The following is a 15,749-nucleotide window of genomic DNA, read 5'->3' as shown; positions in this document are numbered from 1 at the left end:
CCCGATTACAGCTTCGACCTAGGAAGCATAGGAGAATGTCCGATACGACGAAAACGATAGGAGTCGCTTCAATCTGAAAGTCCCCTAGGGGGCTGAGGGGCCATGGGCAGACGCTATATGCTGCTCACCGGATGCTTGTACAGTTCCGTGTCTGGCTATGTATCGCCATAAAGGCATTGATGCCTTCATGATTCCTTAGCTGGATTATATGTTCTTTTGGAATCAGTATAGTGGATCACTCGATGATATTGTTGGTAGCTGTCAGTCGTTCGACGATGCAACCAATGCTCCCTTTCGAGGATTCGTACTGCCGATGAATTTATGCAATGCCCCTCGGGAGACATGCTACCTACTGATTTAACTCGCGACATATTCAAATCAGACCCAGGACAATGCTGCGTAGGAAAGTAGAGCCAGGCAGAGCAACATATTTCTTCTGGAGAATGAGAGAGAACCTGAGCAAGGAGGCGTTGGGCACATATAGGCTTCGGGTCTCTGGTCACATGCTTGATTTAAGGTCTTAGGGATAGAATCAGAAGTCTTCACCAGAGGCGATCGGCTATTTACCTCTTGGGATCCCTCGATAATCCACGTAGCGAGGTGTCCAGTAACAACAGACGACCCTCGGCGAACTCTATTATACCTATCCCGTTAGATTTGATCTTTGGGGTAAGAAATAGAATTCTCACATTGGATTGACTAGCCTTTCTGCTCGGCAAACATTAATTACAACGCCATCCATACCGAGTACCAGCCACAAACCATCGCAGACCAAGGACAATGCGGCATTTCACTGCAAATACCATCACGAGGCAAAGTTTCAATACATCTAACTACTCTCTTCATAGAGCCAACATCACTCAAGATGACGCCTTAGATGAACCACGAAATTCAACTGAGGACATGTTTTGGGTAAGTTATTAATAAACGTAGGTGACTGCGTTGTGATGTGACTTAGCTTCGCTATCCATGCTTCGACTAAGGCCTTTTTGAAGCAAGATGGCTGTATATTAAATGGACCGGCATAGGCGAGAGACATGATACCGAGACAGTCGCCTTTACACTGTGCGCTGGGATGAAAGGGCTTGAGAATATCTAGGAATATTCGTCAATTTAGGGAGACTTAGGAAGGGAAACATTTGAATTATCGAAGTTGATTTAGTGATAGGATTAAAACCAATGAATCACTTTGATACAATGCCTGGAACGCGTTGCACTGCACATACCCGTAGCTGCTGGAAGGAAAGCCGTTTCGAGGATAAACTCCTCTAGTTATATCATTTCATAGTTGCCACAATGCAGACTCCTTTGAGGAGAACCGATAATATTTCTATCCAGATACCGTACTCTGAGGAGCCCTGAAAAGCAAAGCCAGTCTTCATATCCTAGTCGTCAAGAATATACTCACGTCAGGACAGCCGACGCGGGTGAATATAAGAGTTGTCTGGTTATTGACACGGTCTGGATGCGCAAGGTCTGCGATTACCAAGTTCCATTAATCTAAACTGAAGAGAGAGGGAGAAGAAATCTCCCGGCACCTTTGTGCGCGAGATAGCGACTCTCCTCTCCAATGCCCTACTGCTGTGTTACCATGTTTGTTTGCTTCTCTGATATAATCCACCAGCCACGTCTTCAGCCACAACCAAGGGAACAGGCCGCAGGCCTGGGACCATAACAGTTATTCCGTAATGCATCATTTGACTTCACGGAATGATGGAAGCGCAGTCGGGATAGACAGTACCCTGCTCGCCTGGTAGTACCAGGTATATAACAGCGAGTTCTGATCTATTTTGGCTGAAATCTTGTATTCGAACACCAAATTTAAGCTTCTCCTCGGCAAGCATAATACTGAAATATCGACCTTCCTCGAAACGCTTTGGTTTCGAACCTTGGATAATAACAGACTATCCGCATCGACGAGTCCTGTTCTACTATCTGGTCAACCCCCCCTGACTAGATGGCTCCTCGCCAGCCGTGCCGCCTGCTGATGGCTTTACAGAAACTGCCACGTAAGTTTGTTTTATTTTATCAAATGATGAAAAATAAACGAAAGACGAGTATCATAGACTTAGCGGAACTTGCAGTGACTAGCACTCAACAAATGAAATACTGACCATTCGATGTCACCGATTCACCTGTTCTTCAAAATGAACTATCGAATGTCAAGTTGCCGAGAGCCAGCGGGAAGTTATATCAACCCTCACCATCACCTAGACTGCCTTTAACGGAGACGTCACCAGCTTCCGTCATTTATATGATTCGGCTTTGAGAGTGGACGTGACGTGAATCGGTACGGAGTTGTGATTGTTGTGGGAATAAACTCATCCAGGCTCCACCATTCACGCTAACCCCAAAACGGCAAAATGTAAACTTCGACGCGATCTCGTCTCGATTCAACATTCAAAGATATTTGCTGTATCAACATCAGCAAACCTATGCACCAACATACTACAACATGCAATTTAAGCATGAATTTATGGTCGCATAACCTTTCATAACAATTATACATACGTACCATGGCGCCCCGACTCTCCATCCCGACCCATGGGGGCCTCAAAAACACCCATCGCATCCCCTCCTCGAGTCCCCTCATCCACCGTACCCTCTCTCGATTATCCCGCGCCTCCCTCATATCGCTCGCATTATCATGGCTGTCAGATCCGCACATCCAATACTGCGTCCCATATACCCTCGCTACCCTCCCCGACCCATCCACGGCCGACGACGATCCTGACGCGCCGTTCGACACGGCCGAGAGCATCGAAGAGGCGGTAGAGATATATGAGGAATTTCAGGAGAAGAGGAGCGGGACCAAGCGAGACGTGTTGGAGCGGATACTCGAGGGCGATTGGCGACATGGGATCACGCTGTATCAGCTAGGAATGGCCGAGACAAGGTGGATTCTGGATCAGAATGGTGCGGTGCGGTGGACAGCGTTGCGGCTGTCACGGCATGAGAACAGTAAAAGCGAATCTGCTGCGATAAATAAGAGTGGGAAGACAGGCATGGATAAGCGGAAAACATGTTTCGATGCGCGAGAGGAGCGAAAGAACTTGGAAACCTTGTCTCGCCTCCCGCGCTTCCACGCTCCCACCTTTCTCCTCAACCTGCAACGCGAAATCGGGTCATTGATGCGCACCCACTACTACCTCGCGCGACACCCCGAGCAAGAACTGACGATCCTCCGGGTCTACATCCACGACAGCCCGTACAACACCCAACGCTCCCTCCACGATCCCCGCACCTCCAACGTCACCACCACCAGCACCACCCTCGACGCCTCCAAATCCGTCTTCTTCATCTTCCCCGACAACACCCCCTACCTCTATGCCAGCCTCGGCGCCACCTCCAAACCCTCGCCCTCTTCCGACCCCCCTTCACGAACCCGCCAACCCGCCGACGACGCCGACGCCAAAAGTCTCAAAAAGGTCCTCTTGGCCGCCATCCCCAAGGCGCTCTCTCGCCCACACTTCCGCCTCACCCTCAAATCCACCTCACTCTCGGCCCGCTCGCTGAATACGTTGCTCGCGATGCGCGGCGCCGGGCGGACGAACCATGCGCAGGGCGCATGGAGCATCTTCGCGCACGGGAGCGTCGGGCACGGAGCGTTGGCGTTCGAGACTAGCTCAAATAAACGGAAGGCGGAGGAGGTGGGAGGTCTGGTGCGGGGCGATGAGGATAAGGAGAACATCGCGCCGGAGCAGGGGAAGAAGCGGTTGCGCAGTATGCAGATGCTCCGGGGAAGCGAGAATGACCCGAAGCGGCTGAAGCGGTTGGAGGGAGTGTCGGAGGGGCGGTTTGGGGAGTCGGGGAAGGAAAGGGATGGGGTGGCATTGGAGAGGGTGGAGGTCCGGATGGACGAGGTATTTTCTAGACGCGGGACGGCGGAAGTGGGACTGGGCGAGGATGCGGATCTGTCGGCGGAGAAAGATGGGGAGGAGGGGGAGACATGGCGTCCACAGGTCCGGATCTCGTTTAATGGATCGCATGTGTTTGCGGGGATACGCAAGCTGGTGGAGATGGGGGTGGTGAATGGGGAGAGGATGCCGGGCTGGATGACGGGAGAGGCGGGGGTGAGTGTGGGTTGTGTGCGGGACGGGAGGATAGTGAGGAGAGAGGTTTTGGGGAAGTCTTTGAAAGGGTAGTGTTGATGTCGCTGTGTTGGTTATGATCATGGAGACTTGGATGGGATGGGTATCCTTAAAGGCATTGGCTAAGTTTGGGAGAATGAAGTTACGATAGGGAGCAAGATACCACTGTTGAGCATATTTCAAGTACAGCAAAATTCCATGGACTTTCATCTGGTTATCTCGATCCTAAGCTAAATAAAGGCTTTTTCATGCCCTTGATGTGCTTAAATCGTCCGCAAACTGGGGGTATTCGTACCAAATGCACGCGCTGACTTGCGATGCGCACCTCAATCGCCATATCCTTTAGGGCCGCTGTAGTGTTTCCTCTCCATTCACATTGCATGGCAGAATGAGGCTTGACACCAACAAAAACAAACGGGATGTCACGTCTTTGTCGCTCAGCTTTCAAGCGCTTGGTATGTCCGTCTCGAATCGACTCGCTGGCTGTTTCTCTTCGAGCCACCGTGTTCGGACGCTACTCCATCCTCCGCGTTGCTTTGATGCGCGTCTAGAAGTAGCTAGAAGAGTTTCGAGGAAGCGTTTCGAATGCCGCGATGGTGGACTGTCTACATCCTCTCAACTCAGTCTCATTCTTCGGAAATTCCGCTCGACATGCTGCTGGGCGAGTTCGCATCCGCCTCTCCGCCCTCCCGCGGATCCAGGCACCAACTTCGATGTGCCGTGTTACTGTTCGAAATCCCGGTTTCCAAGGGCCAGCTGGGAAGAATCCCGCGCTTGTAACGATTTCGCTGCTCAATCATCTTTCCAGTGCGTCGTCAATCCACCATCGTCCCTCCCCAACTGCATCTCCACCGCATACAGTGCCATCGTCACAACCAGATTAATCCAGCGCCAGAAATCCCAGAAATTGCCGCCGCCCCACATCCACATTCCTCCCCACGCCGCGCCATTTCCGACACCAGCGCCAACGCCCATCCCGGTCCCCTCCAGCGTCCCGCGATCGAAATGCTGCATCAGCAGGCTCGTGTACACCGCGACCAAAATCGTGGGGGAGAACCAGGAAAGCCCCGCCAGGAACCGCCCCGCCTCGTCCGAGTCGTCGAGGGAGAGCTCCGAGCCGAGCGCGCGGGCGCCACCGTCGCGGATCACGGGGACGAGGCGCACGGCGGTGGACATGACGGCGACGCGGAAGGCGAGGGAGACGAGGACGGAGGGAGTGATGGTGAGGAGGGCGGCGTGGACGAAGGCGAAGGAGGTGTGGAGGATTTCCGGGAGGGAGTGGAGGGCGGCGAGCAGGGTGGAATAGGAGGCCATGATGATCGGTGGGAGAGGAGGGAGGGCAGGGGGGTCGGAGGAGGGGTCTTGAGAGACTTCGGAGGCGAGGGAGTGGCCGCGGAAGTCGGTGAAGATTTGGTAGATGCAGAGGGTGATGTAGGCGAAGAGCAGGGAGGATTCGACGGGGTTGCCGCGGCCGGAGGCGATACCCCAGATGCAGAGGAAGATGGCGCAGGTGATGATGCTGCCGATGAGGACGGCGGAGGTGGGAGAGATTGAGGGGAAGGTGGTGATTCGGTAGAGAAAGTAGATGGAGGAGGCGAAAATGCTGGCGGAGACGGTGAGGAGGCCGATCTATTAGGCATCATTAGTTCGTGTTCGATATTGAAGTCGCATGACAATAACAGGGGGGAGATAAAAGGAGCTTACCATCCAGCTATCTCCTCGCTCTCGATTTACGAGCCACCGCGTAATCTGTCCAGCGACTTGTATCACCAACAAACTGCAGAACCCCTCCGCAAGTTGAAAAGCTGGCGTGCTCCACCTCAAGAACTTATCCCATCCTCCAATCGTCCACTGCTCCAACACCCCACCTTGCCCGAACACCCAATTCCACAACCCGTCCTCCATCGTCGGATTCTCCTTCGCACCAAACGCCTTCGTGACCCAGCCACCTCCTCCCTCGGCCTCAGCGTCCACGGAAAATTTGTTCATGGTCCAGAGCATCAGGAACGCGATGACGAACCACTGCGTGTGTTGCAGAAAGAATATCCCCGTCCTTCGGATCCGCGATGAATCAGGTGTGGATAGTCGCAGGATGCTGACAAAGAAATAGTAAACCGAAAGGGAAAGCGAAAAGGCGAGCCCGCATGATCGGCCGCCGACATCGAAGGTAAGCGGGATTGTGAAGAGGAGGATGAAAAGGGTGGTTGCGGAGCTGAACGTTCGTATTATGGACGGCATCGTTGGCGACTGATATATCGATTCGATAGCTACGATTCGAGGGGGGATATCGAAGGATTCGCGTCGACCCTAAAGTGCGCGAAAACTTTATCACAGCCTGACGACTGAAATGCAGTGTTGAAAGATCGTCGATAGTGTTGAAAGCGCGGAGGCAGACGCGCCTGCCAAGCGGCAGAAGGATGATAAGACGGCGGTCCTTCCCGTGCAGTCTACCGAAAACACGAATGTTCTATTATGCGTGTCGTTTTCTAGAGTGTTGAAATCTGGTGATGATTGGTAGAGGAGCCAAAGACGCCAACGAGCCGCTTATCAAATATTCAATGTCGACGTGTTGCGAGGACTGGGCACGGATAGCGGCGACCTAAGGAGAGTGATACCTGGCGTTATGATGAAAGAGGCGACGCAGGATGAATATTATTACTCCAGGAATAAGTAGGACACAGGTCGCACCACGGAGCCAAGTTGTACTTGTTCAACGAGCAAGCAGGATCGTAGAAGGGTATGAGGAGGCTTGCGGAGGGCGGAGGGAAGGTGGAGGGTGGTGTCCAAGAAAAAGTTGAAGGAAGAAATCTGGCCAGGGGAGGAGATTGTCGCGTGCTGCCTGTGCTCAAGTGGTCAGGCTATCTGCACCTCAATCTGGTTGCTGAAGAGCCTGTAAGGTTGATCGACGAGACTTGTGATCCTGGAGCTAGTTAGACCGAGATATCCACCGAAGTTCACTCGCGGTTGGTTTTGATCTTCGAGGAGAGTGTGTTCCTCCCAGCTCGAGTCTGCACAGACACCTGCACAAGTACACGGACGGCAGACACGACGGGAACATGGGTGAACAGCGAAGGCGTTTCGTTTAATTTGAGCATTCGGAGGCCTTGAGCTTTTGGCGTAGAGGACAAGTTGCTGGTTGTCGGCGGTTGATAAATACGAGCTGTGATTGGCTGATGGCATGTATTGCCAAGCCACAGTTCCCAGCCACAGTTTGGCCTGGGCCCATAAAAACATCCCAAGAAAGGCAAGGATTATTTGCAAGAGAATGGCTGAATGAGGGAGGGCATTCTGGAAGACTACCAAGCTTCTTCAAGGACAATTCCACCGGTTCGAAATATCAAGAACACCACATCCTCTCTGTATACCGAACTGTTATATGAGCATCCACGTCCGCGTCCTCCCTAAACGTTTCATCCCTTTCATATCAACCCGCCGCATATCCTCCCAATCCCCGCCCATCAAACCCTCCCCGTCTCGCACCACCCACCCAATCCTCCCCCTCCACCTCAAAATGTCCACCTCCACCCTCCCCCGCGGCGACTCCCCCCTCTCCAAGCGCCCCAAACTCTCCTCTTCCACCTCCCCCCTCATCGGCACCCACAGCGGGCACTTCCATGCCGACGAGGCCCTCGCCGTCTTCCTCCTCCGCCTCCTCCCCGCCTACCACACTAGCCCCCTCGTCCGCACCCGCGATGCGTCCATCCTCACCCAATGCGACGTCGTCGTCGACGTCGGCGGTGAATACGACGCCGTTCGCCACCGCTACGACCACCACCAGCGCGAATTCACCACGACGTTCCCCGGGCGCGCGACGAAGCTGTCCAGCGCGGGGCTGGTGTGGCTGCATTTCGGGCGGGCGATCGTCGCAGCCGTGACGGGGCTGGAGGGGGAGAAAGAGGCTGCGGACGTCGAGACGTTGTTCCAGCGCATCTACACCGAGTTCGTCGAGGCGTTCGACGCGAACGACAACGGCATCTCCGTCTACGACACCGCGGCACTTACCTCCGCGTCCATCGCTCCCCGCTTCTCCGACCGCGGCTTCAGCCTCGCCTCCGCCGTCAACCGCTTCAACCACACTTGGTCGCTCCCCGAGTCCGCGCCGTTCCCTTCCATCCCGCCGTCCACCCCGGCCTGCATCGCACCGTCGTCCCTCGCCACCCCGGATCCCGACGCGCCGGCGAAGGAGACGGAGATCAGAGATCCTCAGGCGACCGAGGACTCGCACTTCCTCCACGCATCGACGTTCGTCGGGACGCAGTTCCTCCTCGCGCTGCACGACGCGCATAAAGCATGGCTTCCCGCCCGCGCGCTCGTCCGCGCTGCGTACGCGAACCGCAAATCCGTGCATCCGTCGGGGAAAGTGCTTGAGCTGCCACATCGCGACGGTGGGTTACCCTGGGCGGATCACCTCTACGAAGTGGAGGCCGAGGCGTCTGAAGCGGAAGGAAGCAAAGAGGGCGCGCAGGTGCTCTACGTGCTCTTCCCGGAGTCCGGGGCGGCGGACAGCAAGTGGCGGATTCGGTCAGTGAGCGTGCAGAACGGGGGGTTCGTGAATCGGAAGGATTTGCCGGATGGGTGGAAGGGGGTGAGAGATGGGGAGTTGGAGAAGGTGAGTGGGGTGGAGGGGGCAGTGTTTGTGCATGCGAGTGGGTTTATTGGGGGTGCGAAGACGAGAGAGGGGGTTAAGGAGATGGCGAGGTTGTCGGTGGAGGCATAGATTGAAGGCATGTAGGAGAGAAGGAATCGACCTTTTCGTGGAAGGGTTGGGAAAAGGCGTCTTAAGACCAAAAGGAAGTAGAAGAGAACTAGATTAAAGTTCATGATTGCCGGTCACGATACATTGCACGTCTACAGCACATGTTTCTCAAAGCATCGCTCGTAGATGATCAACACATCCATCATATATTCGACAGCCTCAACCTAATCAAATTCTTGCCCATGACTTTTCACAGTCCGTATATATTTTTGTGGGACCATTGCGAAACGCCTCATAACCTAAATATCCCCTTCCTGACGACGGCGACGATAGGGTAGGATAGGATATGACGAAGATACATACCATGTAATGCCCTCGGAGTCGCACTCTGTGGGCTCAAGTGACACTGCCAAGAACAGCCGTCACGTTGCGCCTGTACGGCCGTTGAACGATGATATGGAACATAAGAAATGCAGATGGGTCTGCAAATATAGCAATTTGTTGGTTCCCGATTCTCCTCTTTTTACTCTTCGTATCCGACTCCTTCTCAACACGGATTCGAGTGTCCGGTAACCAGGAATGCGGATATCAAAGAGAAAGGAAAGGAGAGAATGAGGGAAAAGATGACGGTGGAAATATACAGTACAAGAAGTGAAGAAAAAAACCTGGCTACGTAGAGTAGCGCTCCTCACCAACGCCCGCGCCCAGCTCTTGGTAATAATTCAAGGGAACGACTGTGGTATCTCGAACCAGTCCATCTCTCGAAATGACAACGGCCACTGAAAAGCCATATCCAGGATACGCAATCGAAACGGATCCGCACCACGAAAGCAAAAAAACGAAACCACTCCCTCCCAACCGCTATGACTTCCCCCCCTCCTTCTTCCCCTCCTCCTCCTCCTCCACATCATCCACGCTATTCTCCCTCAACACGCTCCCCTCCTTCACCGGACTGCCCGCCTTCCCGCCTACGATGCTCCCGCGGTGTCCGTGCCCTTGGAAATTCGGCACGGGCGCCCCGCTCGCACCGCTGGCGCCGCCGAGGCTCCCGTTGTGCGGCTGGCTGTGCGTCATGGTGTTGGAGAGCGCGGAGGGGGCGTGGTGCGGGATGCTTTCCGGGGAGGGGTGGGAGGTGCCGACGGAGGTGACGCCGATGTCGGAGGCTTTGCCGGCTTTGGAGAGGGCGTAGTCGCCGGAGTCGAAGTATTTGCGTTCCTAGGAGGGGAGGGGGGTTAGTGGGTGTGAGGGTATGGAGAGGGAGGGGGGAGTACCTTGAGTTTGTTCTGGAGGAGGTCCTTCTTGTTGGGGAGCTTGCCGTAGAGGCGGAAGAGGCGTTGCTCCTCGGGGGAGAGGGACTGGGGTGGTGTTAGCGGGAATTAATATCATGGTGTCAACGAGAATGAACGCCAGCTTGGATATTCGCGGTCGTCGATGCGTATGGGACTGGACTTACGCTGACGTCAACCTTGTTCTGCTGATGGGGGTTCATCATGTCGAAGTGGTCCTCAATCGAGCTTGCTCAGCTATGTCGGAGTCGCTGGGATTCGGCAGCACAGTTTCGTAGAGCTCGCTTGCAGCTATCCAAGATGAAGCTGGGTAATCTGCAGGCCGTCTAGCCCTCGCAATGAGGCAATCTCGGTCCGATCCCTGGACTTTTCTTGACGTATTGCCGATCTCCAAGCTTCGAGAACGAAGGTGTCTTTTAATGTTGGACCGTCGGGTTGCCTCGGAGGTAAAAAGAGAGCCGTGTCAATGACTTCAATGAGCAGGAGATATTCTCGGAGATGTAAAGGTCTAGGATCGTGGTTGTAGGAGGGTTATAGCAAGAAAATCGACGGGTGATGGGACGTTGGAAAGCCAGGACTCCCTATGTAGAACTAGGACTGGAAGTAGTCAAGGCGGGGTGCGTAGCGGGGAGCAGAGCCGGTGACACGTAATTGGTCCAATTTGCTGCGGGAGATGCCGTGATGCGAATTGTGAAGCGGTTGGTGATCGGAGGCAAATTGCGTGAATGGTGCGGTGAAGATGGTCACACAAGAAAGAAGTCGCGTTAGATGGATGTGGTGACTAATGACGTCGCTGTTGGATGGATGGGTTTGCAGGGTGGTGATGATACTCACTACCGTGGAGCTGGTGAGGAAGGCGTGGATGGCAAACGGTGAAAGCAAAGGGAGGGACGAAAAAGGTCACTTGGCATCACCCGTCATTTTATGTCATTCATCTTCAGCCGCAGTACCATCTCTACGGTAAATACTCCATTCTTTATCTAAACAAACATTCGCCTTGTTCGTTCTAGGCTTTGGATATTGATCCTCGCTTATTATCGTCAAATATGCAGAATCATAGATACCCAGCGATATTTCAGCACCGATCTTAGGTATCGAATGAGGAGGGCGCTCGGCGTTGAGTCATCAGCGGTGCCTGGGCAACTCCTTCCCCGTTTCTAGGTGTGATGGGCAGGAAACATGGGCAGCCCCTGCTATGTGACTTCCCGTTATTGGGCTGGAATGCCCGTATCCGGGCCTGTCAGCAGGGAAGGAGGGAAGGAAAAAGGATCGTGCACCTATCAGTATTCAAAATTCTGGCACCAATATCCGTAAGGCGAGAACTTGGTTTTGGACAAACGTTTTCGTTCCGCCTTTGACATTGGCCGATCATCGCCTTGTACCAGTACCAGTACACTTCTACCTGTATTTTACAACGCTTTTGACAGTTGGATGGTAAAATGCTCTGATGTGTATCCTCAAAGAGGCTTTAACAAGCCGTGTCGAGGCCGGCGAAGTACCGTAAACAGAACAGTCTGACGATACGGTCCAGCGGTTCCATCGAGTCTTTGGAGATTTCGTTAGATGAAACAGCCTTTCGAGAGATAAATAACCCATATGTGTCTCTTCGACAGACAGCCTTGAGATCATGGTTGGTCTTGAATCCATTTGGCTTTCTGTATACATACTGTACTTCCTCCCGACGAAGATGAGGCAAAAGAACCAAAGACGAGTCAGAAGATCCAATAGACGAGCTTTTTGAACTGAGAGAAGGCGAAAGGGGATATAGACTGAACCAAGAAGCATATGATGCATGGATTGACCAGTGGCACACTCCTTATCCAGAAATTAACTACTGGGTCAGCATGTTCAATGGATAGATACTCTTGGTAGTGTCTCAGTCTTTTCTGAGTTTCAAAATATGATGTTTATATGGTTCTGACGAATATGCAAACTCAAGGATAAATTTCCTGTGATATACTCCGTATGCTGCTTTTAATTTACTACGGGTAGGAAGGAGAGCCTGCTTCCGTACACATAGATTTGGAAATAGGGGTGGTGTTGTAGGGACTGATGATCACTGAGCGTCGTGGTGGAGGTGAATTGAGTTCATCTGGGGGGTCACCCACAACGCTGACATTGACACACGACGGAGCGACCAGACGTCTGCATCAGCGGAGGCTGGGAGCATTCAATCTCAGGCACCCAGGCATCAACGCGGGTCGAATATCAGATTTAATCTGCATCATTTTATTGACCTAAGACAACTTTACGTGGAAATTTTGACTTTCTAGTAGTTATCGGTCCTTACATTCAATTGGACTTCGGATACTCAGAGTGCTTAATAAGATTTTTCGGCGTGACAGAGTTAGATCCTCCATCCTCTACAGACTTCATCAAGCCAAAATTCTGAAAGGAATATTTGGGCCACAGTTAATGGACGAAGGTAACTAAGGGATTCAACTTGAAGTGACCTGAATTCCGGTACTTCACAAAGAGCAAGGAATTATCAAGGATTAAGGAATCCCAATCCCGTACATCATCATTTCCATAATGGCCCCTTCACCCACCGACCCGCGCCCTCACCATTACCTAATCGAGCACCTCGACCCCGAAATCTCCCCCTGGTCGACCGCCGAGTATGCCTCCATCGCCAATGAAACCCACTCAACCTACCCCCCCTCCTCATCCGTGTCCTCCACCCCTTCCAAAACCCCCTACTTCATCCTCTCCTCCGTCCCTCCGTCCATGCAGCTCCCCGCGGAATTGCAGCAGCTGCAAACGCGGGGGATGGTGAGTGTGGAGCACCGGAGTGTGGAGGAGATGTGTTGGCAGGAGGGGGAGAAGGGGGAGGGGAAGTTATGGAGGAAGGAGAGGGTGTGTTTGCTGGATCCGAAGGCGGAGAAGGAGTTGGAGCCGAAGGATGGAGAGGTGTTCGATGCATTTTTGTTCGGTGGGATATTAGGTTCGTCCGTTTCTTACCCGTTCGGTCTTAATTATCATCAACTTAGAATGCCGCTGACTCTGCCGTTCTAGGCGACGACCCTCCACGAGGTATCATTTCTAAGCTTTCATCTGCTTTCCTCCACCTGCTAAAGGCTCCTGTTTCTCTTATTATCTTTTACTAACCAATCTGAAGACCGCACCTCCGAGCTCCGTTGCAAAGGCTTCCCCACCCGGCGACTTGGTCCCCTGCAAATGACGACCGACACCGCCGTCCGCGTCACCCGACTAGTAGTCGCATCCGGGATCCCAGTAGACCAGATCCCGTATATCGACTATCCGGAGATCAAGATTAACAAGCATGAGACCACGGAGATGCCGTTCCGGTATGTGAAGGATGAGAGAGGGAAGCCGGCAATGCCAGAGGTGAGTGTTCGGACGAAGAATATCCTTTTTGGGAATGAGAGAGATCGAAAGGCGGCTAACGGTGGGGATAGGGGATGGATGAACTGATTGCGAAGGATTCGGACAAGGGGTTTGCGGAGTTGATGGGGGATGATGGGGCACTGGGAGGATCTTGATATAGGATGGTCTGGAGGAAATTCTGGATTGGATATCATTTACTAGAGGCCAACCTTGGCGGTATAGCCGGTCACCAGTAAGATACGCGAATCAGCATGCAAATGACAAAGAGTTCGGATATTTCATATTTCTAGGAACGCCAATCCCACTATCCATGTCCCATACAGGGTATCTTTTGATGTTCAGTACCTCTGTGGACTGAAATCCATCATTGTGTCCTATTCTATCGCGCCTGAATTTCCTTGCAAGCATCAGACAATTTTGCGCCGCGTTAGGATTGCTCTGGTTTGTTGTCCCCCTCATGACCTCCATTCAGTCCAAGTGCCTGGCACTCGCGTCCCGTACGACCCGTCGCAACAAACCAGCATTGGTTGCCTCCATCATCAATCGAATCATTTCCCGTCTCTTCACCTCACTTCTTCCTCTGCGTCCCCCCCGGCCTTGGCTTACATTCCTCCCCGACCACCGGATGCAGCATGATTTTATTCGGGTTGTTCGGATTATGGTACGCGTACCCTTTACTCCAATCGTAGCTGACGGCGTACGCGAAGATGGTTCCGGTCCGGTTGAACGCGGTGGCGGTGATGGGGCCGCCGACGTCCGAGAATCCTTTCAATCGGTGTTTGGCGTCTTTGTCCCAGAAGTGGAAAGTGCCGTCGGAGCCGGCGGTGCTGAAGGTGCCGTGGATGGGGTGGAAGGAGATGGCGTTGACGGCGAAGACTTTGGAGGTGTCGGGTGTAGCGTTTTGGCGGTGGCATTTGAAGGAGAAGTTTAAGCTGGAATGAAGATTAGCAGGGATATCGAGAGGGATATTTAGGCGGTTATTGATACTCACGTTGAATTTGTGTCGTCCTTGTACTGAATCGCGCACCGACCCTCGATGCTCCCGATCGCAAACCCACTGGCGTCCGCAAAACACGCGAGCGTCCTCGTCTGGAATTTCAAGGGGCTTTGTAGCGTCTTCTGGAAGGTCATGGGATTATTCAAATCCACAATGTTGATATACCGATCCGCGGTCCCAATCACCAGCAACTCATTTCGCATGTCCATGGTGTACACCCGCTCCTGACAGGTGATGGACCCGATCGGTGTCTGCTGTCGCAGGTCCCAGTACTTGACCGTCTTATCCCAGGAGCCCGTCACCAGCATGTTGTTGCCGTTCGTTTGGAACATCTTGACGGAGCGGATCGGCTGGTCGTGTTGAGCGACGATGGTGCTGCTGCTGGTGTTTGCGCCCAGGTCGATGAGTCGCGCGACTTTGTCGGCACCGCCGCCGACGACGTATTTACCATCCTGTTGTACAAGTTAGCTTCATCATGATATTCTTTCTTAGGTCGCAACCCGCGCAGCATGGTGCTGTAACTGCGATCAAAATAGCCCACATACCTTCGACCAACTACAACTCAAGACGGGCCCTTCATGCTGGAAGAACGCCTTTCCTTCACTCTTGCCACTCTGCTGTGAAATCTCATATATCCGGACTTTTTGATCCCAGGATGCCACGGCTAGATAATCTCCTTCGGTGGAGAATGCCAGGTCCGAAATACTGTCTTCTGGTGGCGCCGTGAGCTCGACATCGCCCTTTGTGTCGCCTTGCGAGGTCCCGGCGGCGGCTGCCCCGAATGACATTCTGGGGATCGTCAGATAATGGTAATGGGTAAGATTGATCTAGCAGACTTCGACCGTAGAGACTATTGTATTTAAGTGTGGGGTGCAGCTATCACAAAGGATATAGGCTGCCAGTACAGTTGAAGCTTCGATGCGAAGGCTAGTAAGTGGATGCCTCACAGCCTGAGTCACCAAAGTCTTGGCTGCGACATGAGTGACACGTTCGGACTACTTCGTCCGCCGTAACGCACCGCCAACACTAGTGCGATCACGTGCTACAATTCGCACTCAAAAAAAGTTTCCGCGCCGCCAAAAACTTTCTTCCTCCTCTTCTTCTTCATTCCACAAACTCCTCGCTCGAAGAATCGCAGTCGAAGTGCGTTGTCTACCTGGCACTGCACTTTGGGAGAAAGTCCCCGGATGTCCCAGCGCCTCGTGTGCTGGATTTGCGGAAACGCGCCGCCATAGAAGCATGCTTCACGGCTTACCTCAATGCCTCCGCTCATCCTGTCGTCTTTGTTCCCGCGCCATGTTCCGTCTGCACTCCCTGCCGCTCGCTTGCAC

At 53.2% G+C, this 15,749-nt stretch overlaps 6 protein-coding genes across 6 annotated transcripts; 3 read left to right on the top strand and 3 right to left on the bottom strand.

Moving 5' to 3' along the window:
• Positions 1-2,428: 2,428 nt before the first annotated feature.
• Positions 2,429-4,145, top strand: P152DRAFT_508394 (CHL4-domain-containing protein; the record flags this gene model as incomplete). Its single annotated transcript, XM_033682584.1, has 1 exon — positions 2,429-4,145. Exon 1 carries the CDS (start codon positions 2,517-2,519, stop codon positions 4,143-4,145), a length of 1,629 nt encoding a protein of 542 aa, XP_033532753.1. The 5' UTR covers positions 2,429-2,516.
• Positions 4,146-4,514: 369 nt separating this feature from the next.
• Positions 4,515-6,579, bottom strand: P152DRAFT_79520 (ICE2 family protein). The gene is made up of 2 exons (XM_033683248.1): positions 5,796-6,579; positions 4,515-5,720 (listed from the first exon to the last, which is right to left on the bottom strand). Exons 1-2 carry the CDS (start codon positions 6,327-6,329, stop codon positions 4,884-4,886), a joined length of 1,371 nt encoding a protein of 456 aa, XP_033532752.1. The 5' UTR covers positions 6,330-6,579; the 3' UTR covers positions 4,515-4,883.
• A 795-nt stretch (positions 6,580-7,374) lies between these two features.
• Positions 7,375-8,921, top strand: P152DRAFT_459998 (putative UPF0160 domain protein MYG1). Its single transcript, XM_033679805.1, has one exon. The coding sequence runs from the start codon at positions 7,603-7,605 to the stop codon at positions 8,806-8,808; it is 1,206 nt and encodes a 401-aa protein (XP_033532751.1). The 5' UTR covers positions 7,375-7,602; the 3' UTR covers positions 8,809-8,921.
• A 307-nt stretch (positions 8,922-9,228) lies between these two features.
• On the bottom strand, positions 9,229-10,568 carry P152DRAFT_79574 (Endosulfine-domain-containing protein). The gene is made up of 3 exons (XM_033683249.1): positions 10,241-10,568; positions 10,059-10,142; positions 9,229-10,002 (listed from the first exon to the last, which is right to left on the bottom strand). Exons 1-3 carry the CDS (start codon positions 10,277-10,279, stop codon positions 9,649-9,651), a joined length of 477 nt encoding a protein of 158 aa, XP_033532750.1. The 5' UTR covers positions 10,280-10,568; the 3' UTR covers positions 9,229-9,648.
• A 1,757-nt stretch (positions 10,569-12,325) lies between these two features.
• P152DRAFT_459996 (DUF431-domain-containing protein) lies at positions 12,326-13,685 on the top strand. The gene is made up of 4 exons (XM_033679804.1): positions 12,326-13,017; positions 13,089-13,106; positions 13,192-13,421; positions 13,493-13,685. Exons 1-4 carry the CDS (start codon positions 12,606-12,608, stop codon positions 13,574-13,576), a joined length of 744 nt encoding a protein of 247 aa, XP_033532749.1. The 5' UTR covers positions 12,326-12,605; the 3' UTR covers positions 13,577-13,685.
• Positions 13,685-15,321, bottom strand: P152DRAFT_459994 (WD40 repeat-like protein). The gene is made up of 3 exons (XM_033679803.1): positions 14,964-15,321; positions 14,413-14,870; positions 13,685-14,353 (listed from the first exon to the last, which is right to left on the bottom strand). Exons 1-3 carry the CDS (start codon positions 15,204-15,206, stop codon positions 13,990-13,992), a joined length of 1,065 nt encoding a protein of 354 aa, XP_033532748.1. The 5' UTR covers positions 15,207-15,321; the 3' UTR covers positions 13,685-13,989.
• Between the last annotated feature and the right edge of the window lie 428 nt (positions 15,322-15,749).

Source organism: Eremomyces bilateralis (assembly GCF_010015585.1).
Source record: "Eremomyces bilateralis CBS 781.70 unplaced genomic scaffold P152scaffold_15, whole genome shotgun sequence".
Classification (NCBI taxonomy): Eukaryota; Fungi; Ascomycota; class Dothideomycetes; order Eremomycetales; family Eremomycetaceae; genus Eremomyces; species Eremomyces bilateralis.
This window is presented reverse-complemented; position numbering and strand designations above follow the sequence as displayed.

Excerpts from the sequence above, each read along its gene's own strand:
- P152DRAFT_79520 (XM_033683248.1), bottom strand. The coding sequence starts at position 6,329 with ATGCCGTCCATAATACGAACGTTCAGCTCCGCAACCACCCTTTTCATC. Across the intron at positions 5,721-5,795 it reads AGCGAGGAGATAGCTGGATG|ATCGGCCTCCTCACCGTCTC; the intron begins GTAAGCTCCTTT and ends GATGCCTAATAG.
- P152DRAFT_459998 (XM_033679805.1), top strand. The coding sequence starts at position 7,603 with ATGTCCACCTCCACCCTCCCCCGCGGCGACTCCCCCCTCTCCAAGCGC.
- P152DRAFT_79574 (XM_033683249.1), bottom strand. The coding sequence starts at position 10,279 with ATGATGAACCCCCATCAGCAGAACAAGGTTGACGTCAGC. Across the intron at positions 10,143-10,240 it reads AGAACAAGGTTGACGTCAGC|TCCCTCTCCCCCGAGGAGCA; the intron begins GTAAGTCCAGTC and ends ACACCACCCCAG. Across the intron at positions 10,003-10,058 it reads TCCTCCAGAACAAACTCAAG|GAACGCAAATACTTCGACTC; the intron begins GTACTCCCCCCT and ends CTCCCCTCCTAG.
- P152DRAFT_459996 (XM_033679804.1), top strand. The coding sequence starts at position 12,606 with ATGGCCCCTTCACCCACCGACCCGCGCCCTCACCATTACCTAATCGAG. Across the intron at positions 13,422-13,492 it reads GGAAGCCGGCAATGCCAGAG|GGGATGGATGAACTGATTGC; the intron begins GTGAGTGTTCGG and ends CGGTGGGGATAG.
- P152DRAFT_459994 (XM_033679803.1), bottom strand. The coding sequence starts at position 15,206 with ATGTCATTCGGGGCAGCCGCCGCCGGGACCTCGCAAGGCGACACAAAG. Across the intron at positions 14,871-14,963 it reads TGAGTTGTAGTTGGTCGAAG|GATGGTAAATACGTCGTCGG; the intron begins GTATGTGGGCTA and ends CTTGTACAACAG. Across the intron at positions 14,354-14,412 it reads AAGGACGACACAAATTCAAC|CTTAAACTTCTCCTTCAAAT; the intron begins GTGAGTATCAAT and ends TCTTCATTCCAG.